The 19,570-nt window shown below is 64.9% G+C and overlaps 1 protein-coding gene across 2 annotated transcripts; it reads right to left on the bottom strand.

The window, feature by feature from the left end:
• Window positions 1-229: 229 nt before the first annotated feature.
• Window positions 230-13,631, bottom strand: CLCF1 (cardiotrophin like cytokine factor 1). Of its 2 annotated transcripts, none has more exons than XM_026109247.2 (3): window positions 13,249-13,631; window positions 3,693-3,859; window positions 230-2,188 (listed from the first exon to the last, which is right to left on the bottom strand). In XM_026109247.2, exons 1-3 carry the CDS (start codon window positions 13,262-13,264, stop codon window positions 1,694-1,696), a joined length of 678 nt encoding a protein of 225 aa, XP_025965032.1. In that variant the 5' UTR covers window positions 13,265-13,631; the 3' UTR covers window positions 230-1,693. The 2 variants fall into 2 exon arrangements, with proteins under 2 accessions (XP_025965032.1, XP_025965031.1); XM_026109246.2 differs by lacking the exon at window positions 13,249-13,631 and adding an exon at window positions 12,372-13,234.
• Window positions 13,632-19,570: the final 5,939 nt, after the last annotated feature.

Below are 19,570 nucleotides of genomic sequence, written 5' to 3'. Positions count from 1 at the left end.
CAATGCCACCATTGCCCAGCAACCCACTAGCAATGGGGGGGACCCTCATGACACCCCTGCTCCCCCCAAATGCCACCCCCCCACCACCCCACTAGTGATGGAGAGCCCCATGCCACCCCTGATCCTCCACCCTGCCCATGATGGGGGCCCTAGGATAGCCATGTACTGTTTGGGGGCGGGGGGAGGGGGTGGAAGGGGGGGGGGGTACCTTGTGGCATGAGGAAGCAGGCACTGGAGAAAGCCTTTTATTTGTTAATACAAGAATAGATCTTCTGCAATAAATACCCTAATAAATAAAATCTCCAATAAATAAACACTCATTAGACGCACCAAAACAGTGGTCCCTGGGGACCCCGCCCCCTCCTGCCTGACCCCACCCCCTACCATGATTGGCAGGTGTTTTGCCAGGGCAGGGCTGCAATAGCATTACCAGGTGGGTAGGCCCCTGGGCTCTGCCCCCAGCCGGGCCCCACCCTCCTGCTTCAGGCCCCTCCCACTGCAGCGTGGGCCCCTGCCTGCTCTGGCTGGTGGCTGTGGCAGGCCCCGCCCAGTTTAGGCCTGGCCCCACCCACCAAGGCATTGTGGACGGGCCCTTAGGGGACACTAGGCAGCTGGCGGGGGCGGGGCTGATAGATGGGGTGTGAGGCACCTGGAGGTGGAGCTGGGAAAGGAGGTGGGGCTTGCTACATAGGTCATGGGAGGGACTTGTTGCCATCTGGAGTGGAGAGATGGAGCCTACTGCTTTTGGGGTGGGGCTTATTGCTGCTGGGCAGGGCAGGGTTTATTCCTATGCTCTGCAGGATTGGTCCTTTTGGGGGTGGGTGGGGCTTAAGCCCACCCTGCTGTCCATGGGGCAGGGCTTATTGCTACCATGGGGCAGGGGGGAGAAGGCTGCCCCCCCCCTCCAGGGGGCAGCCCTGGGTGCAGGGCACCCTGACTGAGTGGGCATGGGGCACAGCAGGGTGGCAGGGGCCAGGGTGGACTTGGCATGGTGGCTGCCATAGCCTCACAACCCCTTGCCTCAAGGCCCAGCACGGTGAGAAGGCATGTGGGGTGGCCATGGTGGCACATCAGAGACAGCCATCCTGGCCCTCAAGGCACAGCATGGTGACAGTGGGGGGGGGTATAGGGTGGCTGTGGTGGCACACTGGGGTGAGGAGCTCTGTCCCTCAAGACACAGTATGGTGATGACAGGGATGTGGGGTGGCCATGGTGGCACATTGGGGCTGGGAGCTCTGTCCATCAAGGCACAACATAGTGATAGAGGGGATGTGGGTTGGCCATGGCAGCGTATGGGGATGAGGAGCGCCATCCCTCAAGGCCCATTGTGGTGACAGTAGGGACATGGGGCAGCTGTGGTGGTACATCAGGGTCAGGAGCTCCATCCCTCAAGGCACAGTGTGGTGCCATGGATGACTGTGCTGGCACATCAGGGTGAAGAGCTCTGTCCCTCAAAGCATAGTGTGGTGACGGGGGGGGGGGGGCAGGGGTTGTGCGGTGGCCATGGTGGCACATGAGAGTGAGGTGCTCCATCCCTTAAGGCACAGTGTGGTGATGGTGGGGACGTGGGGTGACCATGGTGGTACATGAGGGAAGGTGCTCTATCCCTCAAGGCCCAGCGTGGTGACAGGAGACCGCAGGGTGGCTGTAGTGGTGCCCTGTGGCTGCAGGTACTGCAGGGTGGGTGGCGGGCTCAGAAGCCCCGCGCCTCGAGGCGCAGTGTGACCACGGCAGGAGGCACCTTCTTCTTGAGGCGGTTGAAGTCCTTGGCCGAGCGCCACAGCCAGGTCTGCAGCTCCTTGAGCAGCCAGAAGTCATCCATCTTCTTGAGGAAGTCATTAGGGGAAGCAGAGGCCCCAGCGGGCGCAGGGGTACCGGCAGCAGTGCCAGCTGGCAGTGGGTAGCCCAAGGAGGACATGACACCGGCAATGCTCACCACCAGGCCCTGGAGGCTGGAGCAGAAGTGGCCAAGGCTGTGGCGCAGCTCGGCAGTGCCCGCCTGCCCATCCAGGCCCCGCAGATAGCACAGCAGCCGGCTGTAGGCCCGGTAGTTGGCGGCCAGGCGGGCGTTGTCGGTCAGGCCCCGCCACAGGTCGAAGTCCACCGTGGCGCTGGGCACCCGCTCGGCCCGCGCCAGCCGCGGTGGGTTGAAGTCGGGCTCATTGAAGGGGGGACCCAGGTAGTTCAGCTGCAAGCGAGGGGCAGGGCGTCAGGTGGGCACCAGGCACCGTGCCAGGGTGGCCTGTGGGGAACTGGGGGTGGTGGAGCTCACCCACGGCCCCCTCCGTGCCACAGGTGGCATCCCCCTGCCCTCTACGGCCCAGGTCTCCATGTCCCCATGCCCACAATGTCCCTGGTTGCCACCCCCCCAGCCCTCCATCTCCCAGGTCTCCATACCCTGTGCCCTCCATGTCCTATGTCTCCATGTCCCCCTGCCCACCACATCCTGGGTCTCTGCCCCCCTGCCCACCACTTCCTCGGTGTCCCTCCCCCCCACCCCCACCCTCCACGGCCCATGTCTCCATGTCACCGTCCTGCTCACCATGGCCAAGGTCTGTGTGGCCCCCTGCCCTGCACATCCCAGGACTCCATATGCCCCTGCCCACAATGGCCCAGGTATCCCTCCCTCCCTGCCTCCCCACACCTGTGTGCTGTCACCAGCAGGGCACAGCTGGTCCGTGCCTGTGTGTCATCATGGCAAGGTACAGCTGGTTGGTGGCGCACGTGCCATCACCAGCAGGGCACAGCCGGTCGGTGCCCTGGAGCCGGCCCTGGCAGGGCAGGGCTGGCAGCATCAGCCCCGGGGGCACATCAGGGCAGAGACGGGGAACCTCCGCGTGTGCCGATGCTGGCCCAGCGGGCCGGGCACGGCGGTGGCAGGCAGCCAGGGTGGTGCAGCCACCTGCACCCACGCCCCTGGCGGAGGCCATGCCCGGGCCTGGGCGGAGGGCAGCTCCTGGGAGCCGCCCTGCACCCCGGCCCGCTGAGGCATTTCCTGCGCCCCCGGCACGGGCACGGCGAGGGAAGCCTGCCCGCGTGACGCAGCACAGCGGGGAAGACCTGTGGCAGCTGGGAGAGCCGGGAGCACTGCCAGGCACCGGCACTGGCAAGGGCACTGATGCCAGGCACTATGCTACAGTCGCACACTAACACAAGCGTGCTGCCACACGTGTGCTGTCATGCACACAAACCCAGACACACTGCCATCCATGCACTAAGACAGACGTGCACAGGCACACGCTAACGCAGCCATGCTACAACACCTACACGGCAACGCACGCGGGCCCTTGCACACTCACTTGCTGTCATGCACACGCGCTCACACACAAACGCATGTACGTTATCACACACCCTCGCACACATGCTGCCCCATGGGCATGAGGCAGCGGGGCTGCCGTGGGGACCCCAGGGGCAGAGCGGGGCCAGCTGGGCTGTGGCATGCCGTGGGAGAGGGGGAGCGTGCCAGATGCTGGCGCGGCGCCCCCGGCCGTGGCGTGGCGCCCACTTGGCAGAGCGCGGCCCGGCCGGGGCGGCTCCCGGACGAGTCCCGACAGCGGGGCCTCACCTCACCCCAGGGAGATGCGGCACAACAGAGCATAAACACAGGGCAAGGCCCCGGCGCCGCAGGGCAGGGTGGGGGCGCCAGGCCAGGTGGGCACCGGCACAGGGCACAGCGCGGGGCCCGTACTCACATAGGTGCCAGCGAGGGTGCGGAGCTGGTGCTCCAGGTAGCGGGTGAGGTCGTAGGTCTTCTGGATGGACTGGCCAGCGCCCAGCTCGTCCGTGCCGTTCAGCGCGGGCACCGCGGGCAGGTTGCAGAGCGCGGCGCACAGGAAGGCAAAGATCCCCCAAGAATCTCCTGTGGGAACACGGGCGGCACCTCAGCCCTGGGACGTGAGGGCCGGGGAGCCATGGCACACAGCCGGGCCCAGGGACATGGGTGCTGGGGCGCACAGGGGTGCCACCGCACACAGCGGGGCCTTTGCACATGTGTACCGGGGTGCACAGGGGTGCCATGGCACACAGCGGGGCCTAGGGACATATGTGCCGGGGCACACAGGGGTCCCTGCACAGCTGTCCAATGACACCTCCACACAGCAGGTGCCAGTCCCCACAGACACCCGGTTTGTCGGCACAGGGGCGGGTGGGCGGTCTGCAACCCTGGTCTGTGGTGTGCCGAGGGCACTCAGCCAGCTCCATCCGGTGTGCGCCCAGCATGGGTCAGGCCGGGGCAGGGCCAGGGGACAGCCCTGCTGCCAATGCCAATGGCGTCTGGAGATCATCCCCGCTGTGGCATCCCCAGCAGCGCACAGCAACGGCAGTGTGATGAGCACTTCAGCATGGCCGAGGGCAGCAGGCGAGCCTCCTGCAGCATGCATGGACCTCTGTGCAGGGTGCTGCGGACCGCCCCCGCCCCCCCCCCCCCCCCCCCGGCCGGCTCCTGGTGCCGACCCCACCAGGCTCGGCCGAGGCTGGTCCGGTGCAGCCTCTCCTCCCAGCGCTCCCGCCCGAGGGCTGCAGAAACAATCCTTTATATGGTCTCAAGAAAGTGCTCGGAGCGCTCCCGCCGGGACGCCCGGGTTATATTTGGGTATGCCGAGTCACCTACCATTAATGTTTGAGCAGGCTTGGGCGCCTCCGGCACTGCGGCGTGATGGGCTCCCCGCTGCCGCGCAGCGGTGCTCGCTGCACGGCCCTGCCCCGGCCAACCGCCCCAAGCGGGGAGCTGGGCCAGACCCCCCCGAGCTGTGACGGCTGCAGTGGGGGTCCTGTCCCTGGCGCCCAGCGGAGGGAGCAGGGGGCAAAGCCCCCACAAGGTCCCTGGGGCAGGGGAAGGTGCCCCAGGGATGGGGGCAGCAGAGCAGTGGCTGCAGGAACAGAGGTGTGGGGCTGGGGGGACCCCGGCAGGCGGCAAGGGGCCGCGGGGCGGCCCTTGCCAAGGCCTGCCGGAAACCACCGCCCGGGATCCCGTCATCTCCCCTGACGTCAGGGCCGGGTTACGAAAGCCAACCCCATCAGCCTGCGCTTCTTATAAAGGTCACGGCCCATTTCCAAGCTGCTTCCCATCCAACTGGCACCTTGCTCAGCTCCTGGGGGCGGCCGCGCTTCCCAGCACCTCCTGCTCCGCGCAGAGGACCTGCCGCCGGCACGGCATGGCGTGGCTCCGGGGCTCCTGCAGGCAGCCCTGTGGCGGCCGGCCCCCGCGGCAGCCAGGCCGTGGCTGCCCCAGGGCGCAAGGCCAGCTGGGAGCCCCGCGGTGCCCTCGCACGTCACGGCTCCCCGTCAAAAGTTGCAGGGGGATTTGGAAAGCGAGGAGCAGCCAGGCTCCAGTGACGCACGGGGGCCCTTGGGGATGGACGCACCCTGCCCACGGCTGCAGCCCGGGCCAGCCCCGCTGCAAGGCGCGCCCTGCCCCACGGCGCCCCACGCTGCCCCTGCCCATTGGGAGCCCCCACCAGCCGCAGAGCCGCTTGGTCTGGTGGTGCGCAAGACACACCAGGCGGGTGTGCAACACCCTGCAGGCGTGTAACACCCTTGACACACTGTGCAGGCTCGCCACATGCTGCACGCACATGTGATACCTGGTGCGGTCGTGTGACACATCCTGCAGTTGTGCAATGCATCATGCAAGCAGGCGAAACACTCTGTGAGAGTGTGCTACACCATGCAGGCATGTGACACACCGTGCACGTGTGTGATACACCAGGCAGGCATGTGACATGTTGTGCAGGTGTGTGACATGTCAGGCAGGCATGTGATATACCTTGTGAGCCTGTAACATGCCACGCACATGCATGATATGCCACGCAGGTGGGTGACACGTTGTGCAGGTGTGTGATAGACCTTGCAGGCATGTGGCACCCCATGCATGTGTGCGATGTACCGTACATGCCTGTGCGCGCACACTACGGGCTTATTTCTGTCCTCGTGCATGCATCCATGCACATGTTGGTGAGCAAGCACGCGTGACAGGGTGTGTGTCCAGACAGGCAGAGGTGCCCTGTGGTGAACATGCATGCACGACCGCTTGCACGAGCAGCGGTGCCCACAGACAGACATGCACGGTGAGCTGCAGACGTGCCCATGCCACTGTGCGAGCCAGCGCGTGTGAATGCCCGGCGGGTAAGCATGCCATGCGTGGGGGCCCGCATCCGTGGCAGCCAGTGTCCTGCGTGCGTGCGTGCGTGCAAGTGTGTGTGTGTGCGTGGGCTGCCGGGTGGCGGGGGGGCCCCGCCGGCGGGTGACTCACCCTCCCCCGAGTGTTTGCTTTGGCCCGGCCCCACCATGGCTGAGCCCCGGCACAAAACTTCACGGCCCAGAGTCGTGCGTGCAGCCGGGGCTGGCCGGACCCTCGCCCGCTGCCGGCTCGGGTTTCCAGCACGGGATTTACACCCCGTCCCAGCCCCCTGCTGCCGTCCAACCCAAACAGAGCTGGGGAAGGAGCTGGGCTGGCGGGGGGCTGCAGGCAGAGGGGGGCCGGGGCTAGAGGCAGCCAAGGCAGGGGAGGGAAGGAGGACGGCGCCCGCCGGCAGCCCCAGGGCAGGCAGAGGGCGGCAGGGCAACGTGGCCGGCCCCAAGGAGGGTGAGGATGGGGAGCCTGGCGGCCAAGGGCTGGGCCACGGCCAGGACGTGTGGCCGGGTGGATGACAGCCTGGCCGTGGCAGCAGCTCTGCTGAGGCCGTGGCCGCGTCACCCCGCAGCGGCTCGGGGATGGCTGCGAGCGACCATTGGGGGGAGCCCGGAGCGCCTCGCTCCGAGGAACGGCACTCCTTCACATCAATCATAACGGCGCGAGGGCCCTGCAGAAAATGGCTCATGCGCGGCCGCACACAATGGCTGTGCTCTGCTGGAGCACACGGCCTCGGGGAGCCGCAGCAGTGCCGCAGCCAGGGAGGGCAAGTGCCCACAGGGCCGGGCAGCGGGGGCCATGGGGCAGGGTGCCAGGGCTGCTGCCGGCTGCCGGCGGGGCCGGGAGGGCACTGCAATGCTGGGGCCGGCTCCGCGCTGAGCCACTGCGCGCGCTTGCGGAGCAAGGCTGGGGCAGCTGGATCACCCGTGACGTTAGAGAGGAAGAGCCCGAGGGTTTCAAAACCGGCCCTGGAGCCGGGCCAGGATGCTCCCTGTCCACGTAAGCAAAGCAACAAGCGGCTGCCGGAGGTTATCGCCGTGAAGCACAGCTGGGCCCACAGGCAGGTGGCGAGCTGAGGCCACATGGCAGAGCCCCAGCGAAGGCCCGGAGAGGCTGCCGGGGTGCCGCGGGACAGAGTGCCCAATGTCCTGGTAGGGACCCAGCGCAACCGGGCAGCTGCAGGTCAGATGCGAACGATGCCAAAGGTTTAATGAGTTGCTGAAGGGGCTGCGGTGTGCGGAAGGATGCAGCCTGTCTCACAGCCCAGGATGGGGACAGGCCGCACAGGGCCACCAGCACAAGTGTCGGCCTTGAGGCCAGGCAAGGAGGTGGCATCTGGGCTCCAAAATGCAACACTAATTCGCTGCTGGCCCTTTGGCGGGCCCGGCTCGAGGGGAAGCACCAGAGCTTGGAGACACCAACGTCCCGTTGGAGAGATGGCCATGCAGCACGCAGCCCTTGCTCGAGGCCACCTCAGCCCTGCCACCGTGGTCCCGAACGCCTCGCCACCAGGGTGGAGAGATGGGTTGACACGGGGCCGGGCCGGGCTGCGGCAGGGGAAAACCGCTGGCGATGGAAAACCAGTGCCGCGGGCGCAGAGGCAAGGGCTTGCTGACGGGAGTCCTGCCCTTGCGCGAGCTGCCCCAGCCCCCCCGCCCTGGCAGCGCACGCGGCCGGCGCTGGCCAGACCTCCCGGCGTGCTGCCGAGGCGGGAGCGGAGTGCTGCCATTGTGCTGGGCGGTGAGCTGTTCCCCGGGCATGCTCGTGGGCAGAGAGCTGTCGAGGTCAAATGCAACCACAAGCCACGGAGAGCCGTTTTCCCGAAACCGTTGTGCAAAGCAGCGCCTAGGGTCGGGGCAGTGATTGGGAAACACGGGCCCGCCGGCTGGCCGGCACGGTCCCCCGGGGCCCAGCTCTGGCCCCGGCTGTGTTGAAAGCTGCCGGCGGCAGCTCGCGCAGCCACCCAACCTGGGGAGAGCCCGGCACGGCGACTGCAGCCCGGCGCTCGGCGGAAAAAGCAGAGCACCTCCGAGCAGAGCAGTGCAGCAGGACCACAGCGAGGGAACCGCTCTATCTGATGGGACTCTGTCCAAAGGACAGCATATCCTAATACCACACAGTATGAGCTCAGAAACACTCGGCTCCATCCGCAGCACTCATCCGGGTATGGGGAACGTGTGAGAACAGAGCCCAGGATGTCCTGTTGTGGCCAGGCATGAATACGCCGCTGAAGAGAAAGTAGCCAAGCATGAAGTCTGCAAGCAATAAAAGGAGCAGCTCCGCAGACAATAGGCAGCGGCTACATCCTTGGTCCAGAGCTGGCTCGGACCCCCCCTAACCCGGAGCCATTAACCCTTGTGCATGCACTGCTGCGGGGCTGGGTTCTCATCACGCTGTGGCGCAGGGCAGCGGCCAGCCCACCAACAACTGCTGCGGATGGCTCTTTGCCCGCCTGGGGTTTGGACCGGGTGATGCTCCGAGATGGACGCAGGGGCGCGAGGAGGGAAACCACACGCCTCTTGGGCTGCCCTGACGTAGTGTCAGGGAGGTGCCCCATGGCAGGGTCTGAGCCCACAAGCTGGGCACACCCGAGGTGCCTACGTCCTCGTGCCAGGACCTCGGTGGTCGCCACTGTCCCCAAGCACTGACAGGAGGGACGCGTATGTCCTCACTCTCTGACGACAGCTGCTGTGGGGTCCCCAGGACACCCCACCTCCCCATGCTACCTGCCCGCTTCCAGCTGGGTCCTCCACATCTCTGGGCCCCCAGTTCCAACACTGGCCCGGCTCCCCCCGGCTGGCTGCGCGTTGAGCCCAACGCGGCTGCAGATGGCCTGCCGCCCTGCCGCCTCCCCGCCTGCCCAGGGAGCCGCCACCAGCCCTGGGCACCCCAGCACGTGCCTGGCACCCCTGGGGCTGTCAGCCGAGCTGCCCAAACACATTGCCCCTTCCTGCATGCCCTGCCTCAGCCTGTGGCCCCAGCCCAGCTCTCGGCACACGGTCAGCCACAGCTCCAGAGCAGTTGGCTCTGTGCTGTACAGCACCTAGCACAGCCACCGCCACAGCAGTCCGTGGCAAGGCCGTGTGTGGTGGGGCCCGGCCGGCTCCAAGCCCGGCTTCCCCGGCGGAGCCCTCTCATCCTTCCGGCCCCGAGTCACCTCCCTGGTCCTCCCGCCCTGGTGTCCCATGGCGGGGGGGGGGGGGCACGAAACGCCCTTGATATGTCTGCGGCTGTTATTTTTGGCGGCCACTGTATTTTGATTCTCCATAAACACAACACGGACACCCAGCCAGATGCAACAGCAACCAGCGCGGGAACCGGCTCCCACTCCGGCCGCGTGAGAGGTTATTAACCCATCATGGCCTGCTGGCCAGGTGGGGGGACCGCTCCAGCACGGCCCCGCTGCCATCCTCTCCATACATCCTGGAAAAGTCACGGAGCACCAAGCTGATAGGGGTCCGACCGGTATGTGTGAGGGCGCCAGCCCCCGTCGCTGGCAGCCAGCATGACACCGCGGCCGGGCGTGTGAGCCGGCCGTGCACGGGGAGCGTGTGGGTGTGCACCAGGGACTGTGGCCCCGCGTCCCCCCCGGCCATGCATGCGCTCACAGCCCGCGCGCTGAGTGTTTACATCCTGTCTCCTCGTGTGTTTATAAATGCATCCGCGCACGGGAGACTCCAGCGCAGCCGTAATTAGCTGGGCCTGGATTTCCCATCCGGCCCCAAGTGAACACCCCCACCGGAGATGGGGGTGCAGGTCCCTAATCCCAACCAGACCCATCCGCCTTCGCACAGCAGCCTCCCAAGCCCCACGCAGATGTCCTGCCGAGCATGACGCTGCCCAGGGGTCCGCGCTCAGCACCGGACGCGGGCGTGCACAGAGCCCGCGAGCACTGGCTGGTACCCACAAGCGGTGCAAGACACTGCTCTTGCTGCAGGGGCCTCCGCGCCGCCGTGCGGCGGTCAGCGAAGGCACGCAGAGCGGGCCCAGCGTGCCCGTCCCCACCGGGCGCCCGCGCTTAGCTGCAGGGAGATCTGTGGGATCTTTTATCAGACCAGTGGTAGAGGCAGGGAAAAGCCAGTGCTAAACGCACGCCGGCCCCCCTCCAGGCTAGGAGCCCAGGCTGGGAGTGACGGCTCCTGGCTCGAAGTGGGGGCCGAAGGGTGTGGGTGGGGTGCACAGGGGCGAGCTGGCGTTGGCTCCTTCCCACGGACAGGAGCCTCGGCAGTGCTGCGGGGATGCTGCCCGGCTGGAATGGGCTTGGGACAGGCACGTAGCCGCCTGGCTGGGCCGCCAGCTGGCCACACCGGCTGCGGAGAGCCCCCCGTGCCGATCGCAGCTGGGGGGAGTGGGGAGGGCTCTGCCGGCTGGGGCTTCTCTCCCAATGCCCCAGCTGAGTCAGGCACGTGTCACCCAAGGGCCCCCGGATGTGGCACTACCGGGCCCATGGCCTGCCGACACAAGCAGGGGCGGCAGCAGCCCGGACACCCCGTCCTGCGTCGGTGCGTGCAGCTGGGAGCTAGCGCATCCTGACGTGCCTGCCGGGGTGTTTGCGTTGGCGAGTGCTGGCCAGGCAAGGGGACAGCGTGGGCCTGTGTGTGCCAGGCTGTGCCACGGGGCACATGTGCTCCGCATGTGGCTAATGTGGACAGGAGCATCCTGAGCCACACGGGCCGGCCTGGGGGGAGGGAAGGGAGTTTGCCCAGCAGTCGGGGCAGGTACGGGTGGGGAAGGGGGGTGATTTATGGAGAAATGTGCCACTTAGCAGGGCATAAATCTTCCCCCAGCCCAGCCCTGTAAGGAGAGCCCTCTGCATTTCCCTTTGGAGGCTGCTCTCAAGCTGGGGCTAATGCAGCCCAGATGTGCACGGGGACCGTGCCCTCGCACAGCCTGCTAAATAGGAGCCGGGGACAGCGGTTCCTGTCAGGAGCGAGCGTCCCCGAGCAGCGCGGGAGCCACAAGGGCTCAGACGCTGCCGGGCCGGAGCAACCCTGCAGCAGGGAGCTGGGCTGGGTCGTCTGGAAGCGTGCGAGACACTTGCCCCTTCCCACTCCTCCCTCTGTACACTGCTCTGCTTCCTTCTCCCTCCTTAATCCACCCAGAGATTTGCCTCGGACTGGATCGTGGGCCAAGACCAGCTCCCGCCAGCGAGCGCGGAGCTGGCTGGCCGGCCAGCGAGCTCCTGCGGGGCCGGCGCGCGGACAAGGCGGGTCCCTGCCCTCGGACTGGGACGCGGCAGCGGTGCCACGGCTCCCCAGCCACGTCTGCCCAGCCCTCAGCAGGCGGCCGGGAAGGGGGAGAGGAAGAGGGATAAAGAGCAAGGGGGAGAGAGGAGATGGAGCCGTTAGGTCTCCCAGCCTCGCTTTTCCGGTTCTCCACCGCTTTCGCCACTTTGCCCTTCCTGAGTCACTCCAGCACCTCAAGAGCTGGAACAAAAACCAGCACAAACGTCGTGATTTTCCAAGCCCCGACTCAATCAAGGAGGGGAGCCCTGCTTGCCGTGGCCCTGCGCCGGCCTGGGGATCCTCTGCCGAGTCCAGCCGAGAGCGCCCACAGTTTGACCTTTTAAGGGTTGTTTTCCAACATTTTCCCCGTCCTTTCCATGCGAGGCAGCCCCGAACCCTGTGCTGCCGGCACGTCCCCCGCCGTGTCGTGGGGCCAGCCTGCCCTGCAAGCCACTCCAGCTCTCCTCCGGGCCCCCGCAGCGGGTCCAGCCACCGGGACCGGACTAACAAAGCCGTCTGGCACTGGCAGCCGGAGCCCAGGGCCACCACCGCGGGGGGAGCCAGCCCCCTCCACAGAGGCACATTTCCCCGGCACCCCAAAACCAAGCTGCCGTGTCCGGGAAGAGCCTATCGCAGTTCGGCAAATGCGTTTCCTCGCACAGAGACAAGCCCCGAAATCAAACCATGGGCAGAAAAATAACTCTTTCTGCCCCCGAATCCCAGTGACTTTCATTTTCCTCCCCTCTGTCAGTCCTGGATTTTAATTCTCCGTGCTAAGCAGCGTTTCCCTCCCTGGTAATCACAAACATGCATGGAAAAGAGGGAACGAGAGAAAGGGAAAGAAAAAAAAAACAGAGGGGGGGAAAGTCTTAAATCAATCCCAAAGCCAGACAGACGTTTTAATCAAATCAAATTAAAATCAGCAGTGGCTCGGAAAAGAAAACCACGCCACGCATAGCCAGCCCCCCGCCCCTACCCCCGGCCCCTGCCAAAAGAGTCGAGCCGCTTGGTCTTACCTGAAATCTCCCCAGCAACATTTAGCATAGTAGAGTCAGGGTGTGGGGTTGGGGTGGGGGAAGGCAGGCGCAGAGGGGGCGAGAGGAGCCCAAACTTGGGGTTAGTTATTGCTCTAAGCCCCAAGCCCCAAGCGGACGGCGAAGCCTGCCTGGTCTCTTCTGCCCTGGCTCTCGCTCACGCGCTCTCGCTCAGGGTTTTTTTTCCTCTCCCTATTTGTTTTGGTTTGTGTTTGCTTGGGTGTTAGGTGGAAAAAGCCGTCTGGGCTGTGTTTTTTTGGTGTGTGAGTGTGTGCACGGTTTGCACCACGCTCCGGCTCCCTCGCTCGCTGCCTTTCCCCCTTCCACCTCCCTTGATTTGCTCTTTTGATTGGTGTCCAGGAATGCAAGAATAAAAAAACGCGAGCTCGCATACACCCTCTCTCCAAGCTGCTGCCTCCCTTTTTTTTTTTTTTTTTTTTTTCGAAATTCAAGTGTTAAGCAGAACCAGGTTGCTTTCAAGAATGTATTTGATGCAATTGTACACAACGGCAGGCTCCATTCATTTTCCTCCCTCTCCCCCAGCCTCCCCCGCTAGGGTCCCCAGCTTCGGGCAAAGGTAGGGAGGTGTTGAGCTAACTCCCGGCTTGGCTAAAAACTCCAGGGCAGAGGAAAAAAGCGAAGGGAAGGGAGATCCCCCAAGTGCTGTCAGCCAGGGGCAGGAGGGGCAATGCCCCCCCTCCGCTCGCCCCCCACCCCGACGCCGGCTCTGGCGAGGCTTTTGTTAGTGGCGTTGCTGGGGAAGGCGCTGGGGCGGAGGGGTGCTGGGAGGGGAGAGGGATGCCGCGGGCTGCTGCGCCTCGGCGGAGGGGAGGCTGGGAGAGGCGCGGAGGTCTCCTACCTGCTCGGAAATCCATGTGGGGAAGCCCCAGCTACACTCAGGACCAGCAGCCCTTGACGGTAGGTAGGTGTGTGACTTAGCGCTGCCTCGCTCCGAGGGGGCTGCGCACAGTCTGCGGTCCTGTATTTTTGGCCGGGATTAATAATCCCATTTGCCAATCCCACTCACTTCGGGTTTGGTGAGGGTTTGGGTTTGGTGAGGGTAGTCTCTAGCCCTCGCTTTTTTTCCTCCTGACGTGTAAAGTCGTAACCACAAGCCGAGAGCCCAGTCCCCGAGGGGGTCCGGCAAAGGAGAGGGGCGAGGTAGCGCAGATTGGCTCCTCTCGCTGCCCCGCCGCAAGGTTGGGGCGAGGGGGGCGTGGGGTGCCACCCTGCCTCCCAGCCGCGGCTGGGCAGGGGGGGCTGGGGCAGAGGTGGAGGGGGGGAGAGGCGGGGAGAGGCAGACGGAGGGATGGAAACATGCAGGCAAAGACGGACGGGGAGTAAGAGGAGGGGAGGCAGGACAGCGTTGGTGCAAGGAGGCAGGCAGGAGGGTGGCGGGACAGACAGACAGACGGAGGCTGTGTTAACCTCTCCTCTGGCACGTCCAGCCCCCTCCCCCCTTTCTGCCTTCTTCCCATTTCAGACTGGAAAGAAAAGGGTTTCCCCAGAGGGGGAAAACGAGCCCACTCCGGCTCCGAGGCAGCCCTTGCCCCAGCCCAGATGCCAGCGGCTGGGCTGGGGAAGCGCTGCGGGCGGCTCAGCCCGAGTCCCTGGGCTGCCGCCCCGGCGGGGAGGCGACGCGGGCGGCCGTGGGGCGGCTCGCCGCCGTCCCTGCCTCCGGAGAAGGGGGAGAGGAAGCCTCCGGGAGCCGGCGGTGGCTCCTGGCAGGTGACTAACCCCGCCGAGCATTTCGTCCAGCGACAGCCACCGGGGACGGAGGGGTGAGTGCAGCCTCGCGGCACGCCGAGCCCAGCGCCGTCGGGGGCGCCGGGTCCCGCTCCCTGCCCCCTTCCCGCTAAAGTTCACGGCTCTGGGGCTTTTCAGCCTTTTTCATTCATTCTTCCCTTCCGCGCGTGGGGGGCTCTGGCATGATTCACCGTCAGCAGAAGGCATCAGAGCCCCCTTTCAGCGGCGCGCCGTGACTCAGCACCAGCTCCCGCCGCCGGGTCAGCCTCGACCCCGGGGTTCCCATCCGCTCGGCGGGATCCGGGGGAAGAAATGCTTCTGCCCGCACGCGGCTGAAAGCTCGCATTATTGCAAGGTTATCCGAGTCCAAGCGCTGAGGTAAAAGGAAGGTTTCCCTCCTAAAGCAGGTGAAAAACTTCCAAAAGGCACGCGCTGCCCCCTCATCCCCGAGCCCGCGTCCCGCAGAGGAATGCCGTGGAGCAGCCCCCGAGGGCATTTCCAGGCTGTTAAAGCCTGGCGGGGTCGGGGCACGTTGGTGGGGGCATCGCTCCGTCTCCGGCGGACGCTGTTATCCGTGCACGGCGCCGCGCGCAGCCCCGGGCACCCCGCAGCGGGCTGCGCGCCCCCGGCGCCGCCGTCTGCCCGGCTCTGCCGCTCGCCCCTGCTTTCCCTCCCTCCCTGCTACCGCTCTGATCAATGACTTTGGACGCTCGGAGACGGGGAGGGAGCCCAGCGTGTCAGTCTCAGCGCTGTGCTCCCCGCACGGGACCGTCTCCTCAAAGCCCCACAAGCTCCAGCGTTTATTTTTGTACGCTGCGAGAGCTAAAAGGCAGTTTGTTTTCAATTAACCTCCCCTGATTAGGACAAACTCTGCTCTGGTGCCTGCGAGAGCTTTGGAAATAAACTTTGCATTTCAGATAAACTGGCCAGAATTATTAGAGCTGGTATGCGGGGCGATGGCAAACCTGAAAAGCCAAGTGCAGCGTAAAACTCTGTTTATTCGCACTGCTAAATATTTACATTTTCCACAGCAAGGGCAGGGAGGGTGGATTTGATCTGCCGGCCAGGGAAACACAATCAGCCCGTCCCAAATCATTTCCCTTTGTGACCCACGTTTGTAAGCGGGTGCCGCCGAGAACGGCAGGCAGCGTTTCCACGCTGCGGGAAGGGGAAGCCAGAGCAGCTCCTTCTGCGGTGAGGGGGAACGTCCTCACTTTTGCAAGCTTCCCCGAAAAGCTTTGTTTAAAACAAAGGCGCTTGCTGGCCGACGTTGCTCAGCGGTTTAAGTGTGCCTGGAAGGGCCGGGAGGTAAAAGGCAGATTCGTTTCCACTCCAGCCCCCTGCCCAGAGCAGGTCTGAAACCCCCGACTCCTTTTTTTAAAAAACTAGCAGAAATCGAGTCCTTTCAGCTTTCTGCGGGGTCCAGAGCAGCGAGTCCCCTATTCAGTGCAAGTTAAGACCAGCCTTTCCCTGCATCCACGGGGATATCGCCTCCATACCAAACCACAAAAACTAGGTTTAGGGGAGCCTCCATTCCCCGCTGCAGACACAACTGTGGCTACAACACTGGCACTGCCAGACAGGCAGTTCTGCAAAGGTGCTGGGATAATTTATTGGTTTGAAGGAGTGGGCTTCTTGTTAAACACGCGATTAAGCATTTAAGTCTTGCACGTTCACATGTGTTATCCTGTCCCAGGGCTGCGCCGGCTGCCCCGGATCTGCCTGCAGGTCGCAGCCTGGTTAAGATGGGGAATTTTCCTCCCCACCACAGTGCGGGGAGGTGAGCCACATGCCCGAGGAGCACGACTCAGGCGGCGGGCGCCTTGCTCCAGCCCAAGTGATGCCACCGCTCGCTTGCTTTCTTACGGCGACGGGTTCGGACGGCACAATGTAATATGCCAGCACAAGAGCTTTGCAAACCAGTGCAGTGAGCCACCGGAGATGAAAAATCTTCACAGCACTCGTTTCAGGGGTGCTAGCTGCCACAATGAGAGAGGCCAAGCAGCAGACGGACGACCCCCACGTTACTGCCGTAGGACTGAGCTGCCCCAGCACTTGTGGGCAAAGCTATGGGGAGGATGGTACTGCAGCCCTCGCAGGGGTCCCGCCTAGCCCCGAGACGCAGACTGCCTTGCTTTCAGGGCGCTGAGGTTACCCTGGCCGGCTCTTGCCAGGACGGCTTGCCAGAGGACAGGCCACCTCAGCTCTTGAGGAGGCATGGCGGTTCAGCTCGGCTCAGCTCCCTGACAGTGCTGGCCACGCAGTGGAAGGGGTCTCCACCTCCACGCCTGCCCGTGACCCCCTGCCTGTGCAGCGTGGGGCCGGCCTCTCCACTCTGCTCTCCCCCCAGCGCTGTGCAGGGTATCTGGTTTCCCCTCTGAGCAAACAACCCCCCCCCCCCCAGTAGTTTCAAGAAGTTGGGAAAAGACACACTGGAGTCCCTGGGGGCTCCTGGCAGCGAGAGCCCGTCGCAGCGTAGCCAGAGCTGCAGGAGTGGCAGCAGCCAGCCCAGGGCCAGGGCTGCCTGGGGTCCCTGCCTGCTAAGAAAGCACCAGCCTGGCCCATTCAGCACCACCTGGGACAGGGTGGACTCAATAAAAAGGGCTGTTTGGACAGGGGGGGCAGGTGGCCCTGCCCTCTCCCAGGATAAGGGGCTCCGTCAGACCGCAGAGAGGGCATCAGGCTCAAAACCTGTTTTCCCCTTGCGGGGGCTGCAGAGCTGGATGGAGCTCCCTCCGCCACGGCAGCTGGTGCCTCCTCAGCCCCCAGCAGGTTTACCCTTGCTGCCCTGGGCTGCTGTGCTCCCTGCAGCCGCCCTGCAGGAGAGGCCGTTTCAAACCCTGCCTGTGGCACAGCCATGCCCTTCAGATCCTGCCTGCCGAGGTGGCAGCGGGGTGCTGTCCTGCCCCCCGAAGTCAACAGCTCAGGTAGCTTCTGGGGACCTTCCCTTCTCTGTGGCTGCTCAGCTCAGGCTGGGCCAGCACCTGAGAGACAACGCTGCAGGGGCAGGTGGGAGAGGGGTCAGGGAACTGCAGCTGGCAGACGCAGCTGAGTCCCTCAACACCGTGTCAGACCCAGCAGACCATCCTCCCTGGCTGTCTCCCGGCTTCCCTGGCAACTCAACACCTCTCTCCTCATCTGGAGAGCACACAAGCCCCTTCCAGCAAGCGGGCCCATGCAGAGCCCCTGCCACACCCCTCTCCCTGGGCAGCTGTGTCCCCAACAGGAGCAGCATGTCCTGAGGCCATGGCACAAAGTATGGGCAGGTCAGACTGGCAGAGAGCCCAGAGCCAGAGCAGCTCTGCCACAGGCATGCCAGGGCCTCTGCTTGTCCCCAGGTACCAGGCTGGGACAGCCACGCATGGAAGCAGACCCTCCCGGGCGGGGGGCTCCACCGGGACAACTGGTCCCAGCAGACTGCTGTGCCCTCGCGGCTGAGAAAGCCCTCTTGCCTCACCCCGCTCCAGGGCCACGTCACGGGAAGCGCCGTGGGCGGCTGACCTCACCTTCGGCGCAGCCAGGGCCATGTGAGTTGTACACTCGCTCTCCACCGGCGCCACTGCCAGCCTGGCCTCCCACTGCTGACCTTTGCAGCAGGCTGCTCACCACTTGCCCAGGGCCCAGCTTTGCCATGGCCTGCCTCTGTGCTCCTACCTGCAGCCACCACTCCACATCTGGCACTGTCCTCGCTCCCCGAGCAATGCTGACATCCCCAGCCCTGCTGCCCTGGAGCCCTCAGCCCCTCACAGGCAGGAGGGAGTGAAGAGCTGGAGGCGGCAGCACTGCCCAGGCTGGCAGAGGCAGACCCAGAAAGCCCTGTGCAGGGGAGCGCTTTCACCCCGTCAGCCCCCCAAGTTGCTTGGAGCCCCTCGGAGGCCCGAGGCCAGGCAGCCAGGGCACTGTCCCCTCTCATTTCCAGGGGAATCCCCTGAGACTGCTGGGACGCAGCCAAGGGATTGCTCTGAGCACTGAGCAGACACTTGGCTCGGCAGTGGCCCGGTGCAGCGGGTGCCTGTCCCCCCCTGCTGGGCACGGCGGGCAGCGAAGCCGGAGCCCAGCTGTGGCCGTCTGTCTGGCCGCACCGCTGGGCGAGGGCACGGCGCCATGTGCTCAGGCTGCCGGGCCAGGAAGGAAGCGGGGCTCTCGGGGGAGCGAAGCCATCGGCGCTGGGAGACAGTCCCCAGTGCATCTGGGCAAAGGGGCAGGATGCCAGGCGGCACGGAGGGAGGACGGGGGTTGCTAGCCGAGGGGCTCCAGGACGCGCGGCGTGAAGGGCAAGAGCTGAGCCTCAGAGCAGCGGGGGCTGCACAGCACACACAGCACCATGCCCACCTCCCGCAGGAGGAATGAGGGTCCTCAGACCCTGGGGGATATGCTGCGAGAGGCCCGGCCCCATTTAATGAGGGGCAGGCTGAGCCCAGGGGCTCTGGAGCCTCCCTATCCTCGCAGAGGGCTGCCGAGCTCCTGCCACCAGCCTGTATCCAGCCTGCTTCCTGGTGCCTAGCCAGCACTGCATCGGGGCGGTCGGGGAAGAGGCAGAGGTGCACATGGCTTTGGCCACCACCGAGGTGTGTCTGTCACGACTGCAGCCAGCTGTGTCCTATCCACAGCCCCATAAAACGCTGAGCCCCGAGGCCAGAGCCCCTCCTGGGGACGGCTGCTCCAGAGGAGCCCGGCTGCTGTTCAAGAGCTGGAACAGACACTCGCGCATGATCTGGGCCTCCTCCTCCTCCCCTGGGAGGAAGGGGCCAGTAGCCAATGCTCACCCCAGGGGCACAGGGAGACAGAGCTCAATCTGTCCCCAGGGGGCTAGACCCCGAGCCCAGGCCAAGACAGGCCTGGAAATCCCCCGAACCACCCTGTCTGTGGTCCAAGCCCCAATCACACACACATGGCTTGGCCTGCAGAGCAGTCCCGGCAAAGGTCAAAAGTTTGTGTACCTGGAGGGGACGTGCTGCTGAGCCAGGGCTGCAAGGGCCGAAATGTCACAGCTGTCCAGGCCACACCTATCGTGGGGGACTCAAAGAGGACTCTAAACACCAGCGTGCAAACCTGAGATGGAAAAGAGGAGGAGAGGCCACTGCCACGTGCTCAAGGCTGGTGACTGAGGAAGAGGGACTGCGGGCCCCCCTCCCAGCCTCCCTCTCTCAGCCCCCTGGCTTCATGTGTGCCACAGCTCAGGTGCCAGACCTGGCTCTGCAGGCTGCACGTATGCACCCAGGCACATGGCATGGGCTGGGGCCCCTCATCAAGGGCTTCCGTGAAGTTTAACGGCCACCAAGCCCAGGAGGAGGGACTTGGGCAGTCCCTGATCCTGTCGCAGGCAGGGACCTGCTCAAGGACCTTGACGTGAGCACAAATCAAATTTCTCACAACCAGATCCCCTGGTCTCCCTTAAGGCCCCAACCTGAGAGTAAGTTGCTCTGGGCTGGCTG

Source organism: Dromaius novaehollandiae, chromosome 5 (genome assembly GCF_036370855.1).
Source record: "Dromaius novaehollandiae isolate bDroNov1 chromosome 5, bDroNov1.hap1, whole genome shotgun sequence".
NCBI lineage: Eukaryota > Metazoa > Chordata > Aves > Casuariiformes > Dromaiidae > Dromaius > Dromaius novaehollandiae.
The sequence above is the reverse complement of the archived record's forward strand: the minus strand, read 5'-3'. Positions and strand labels throughout refer to the sequence as shown.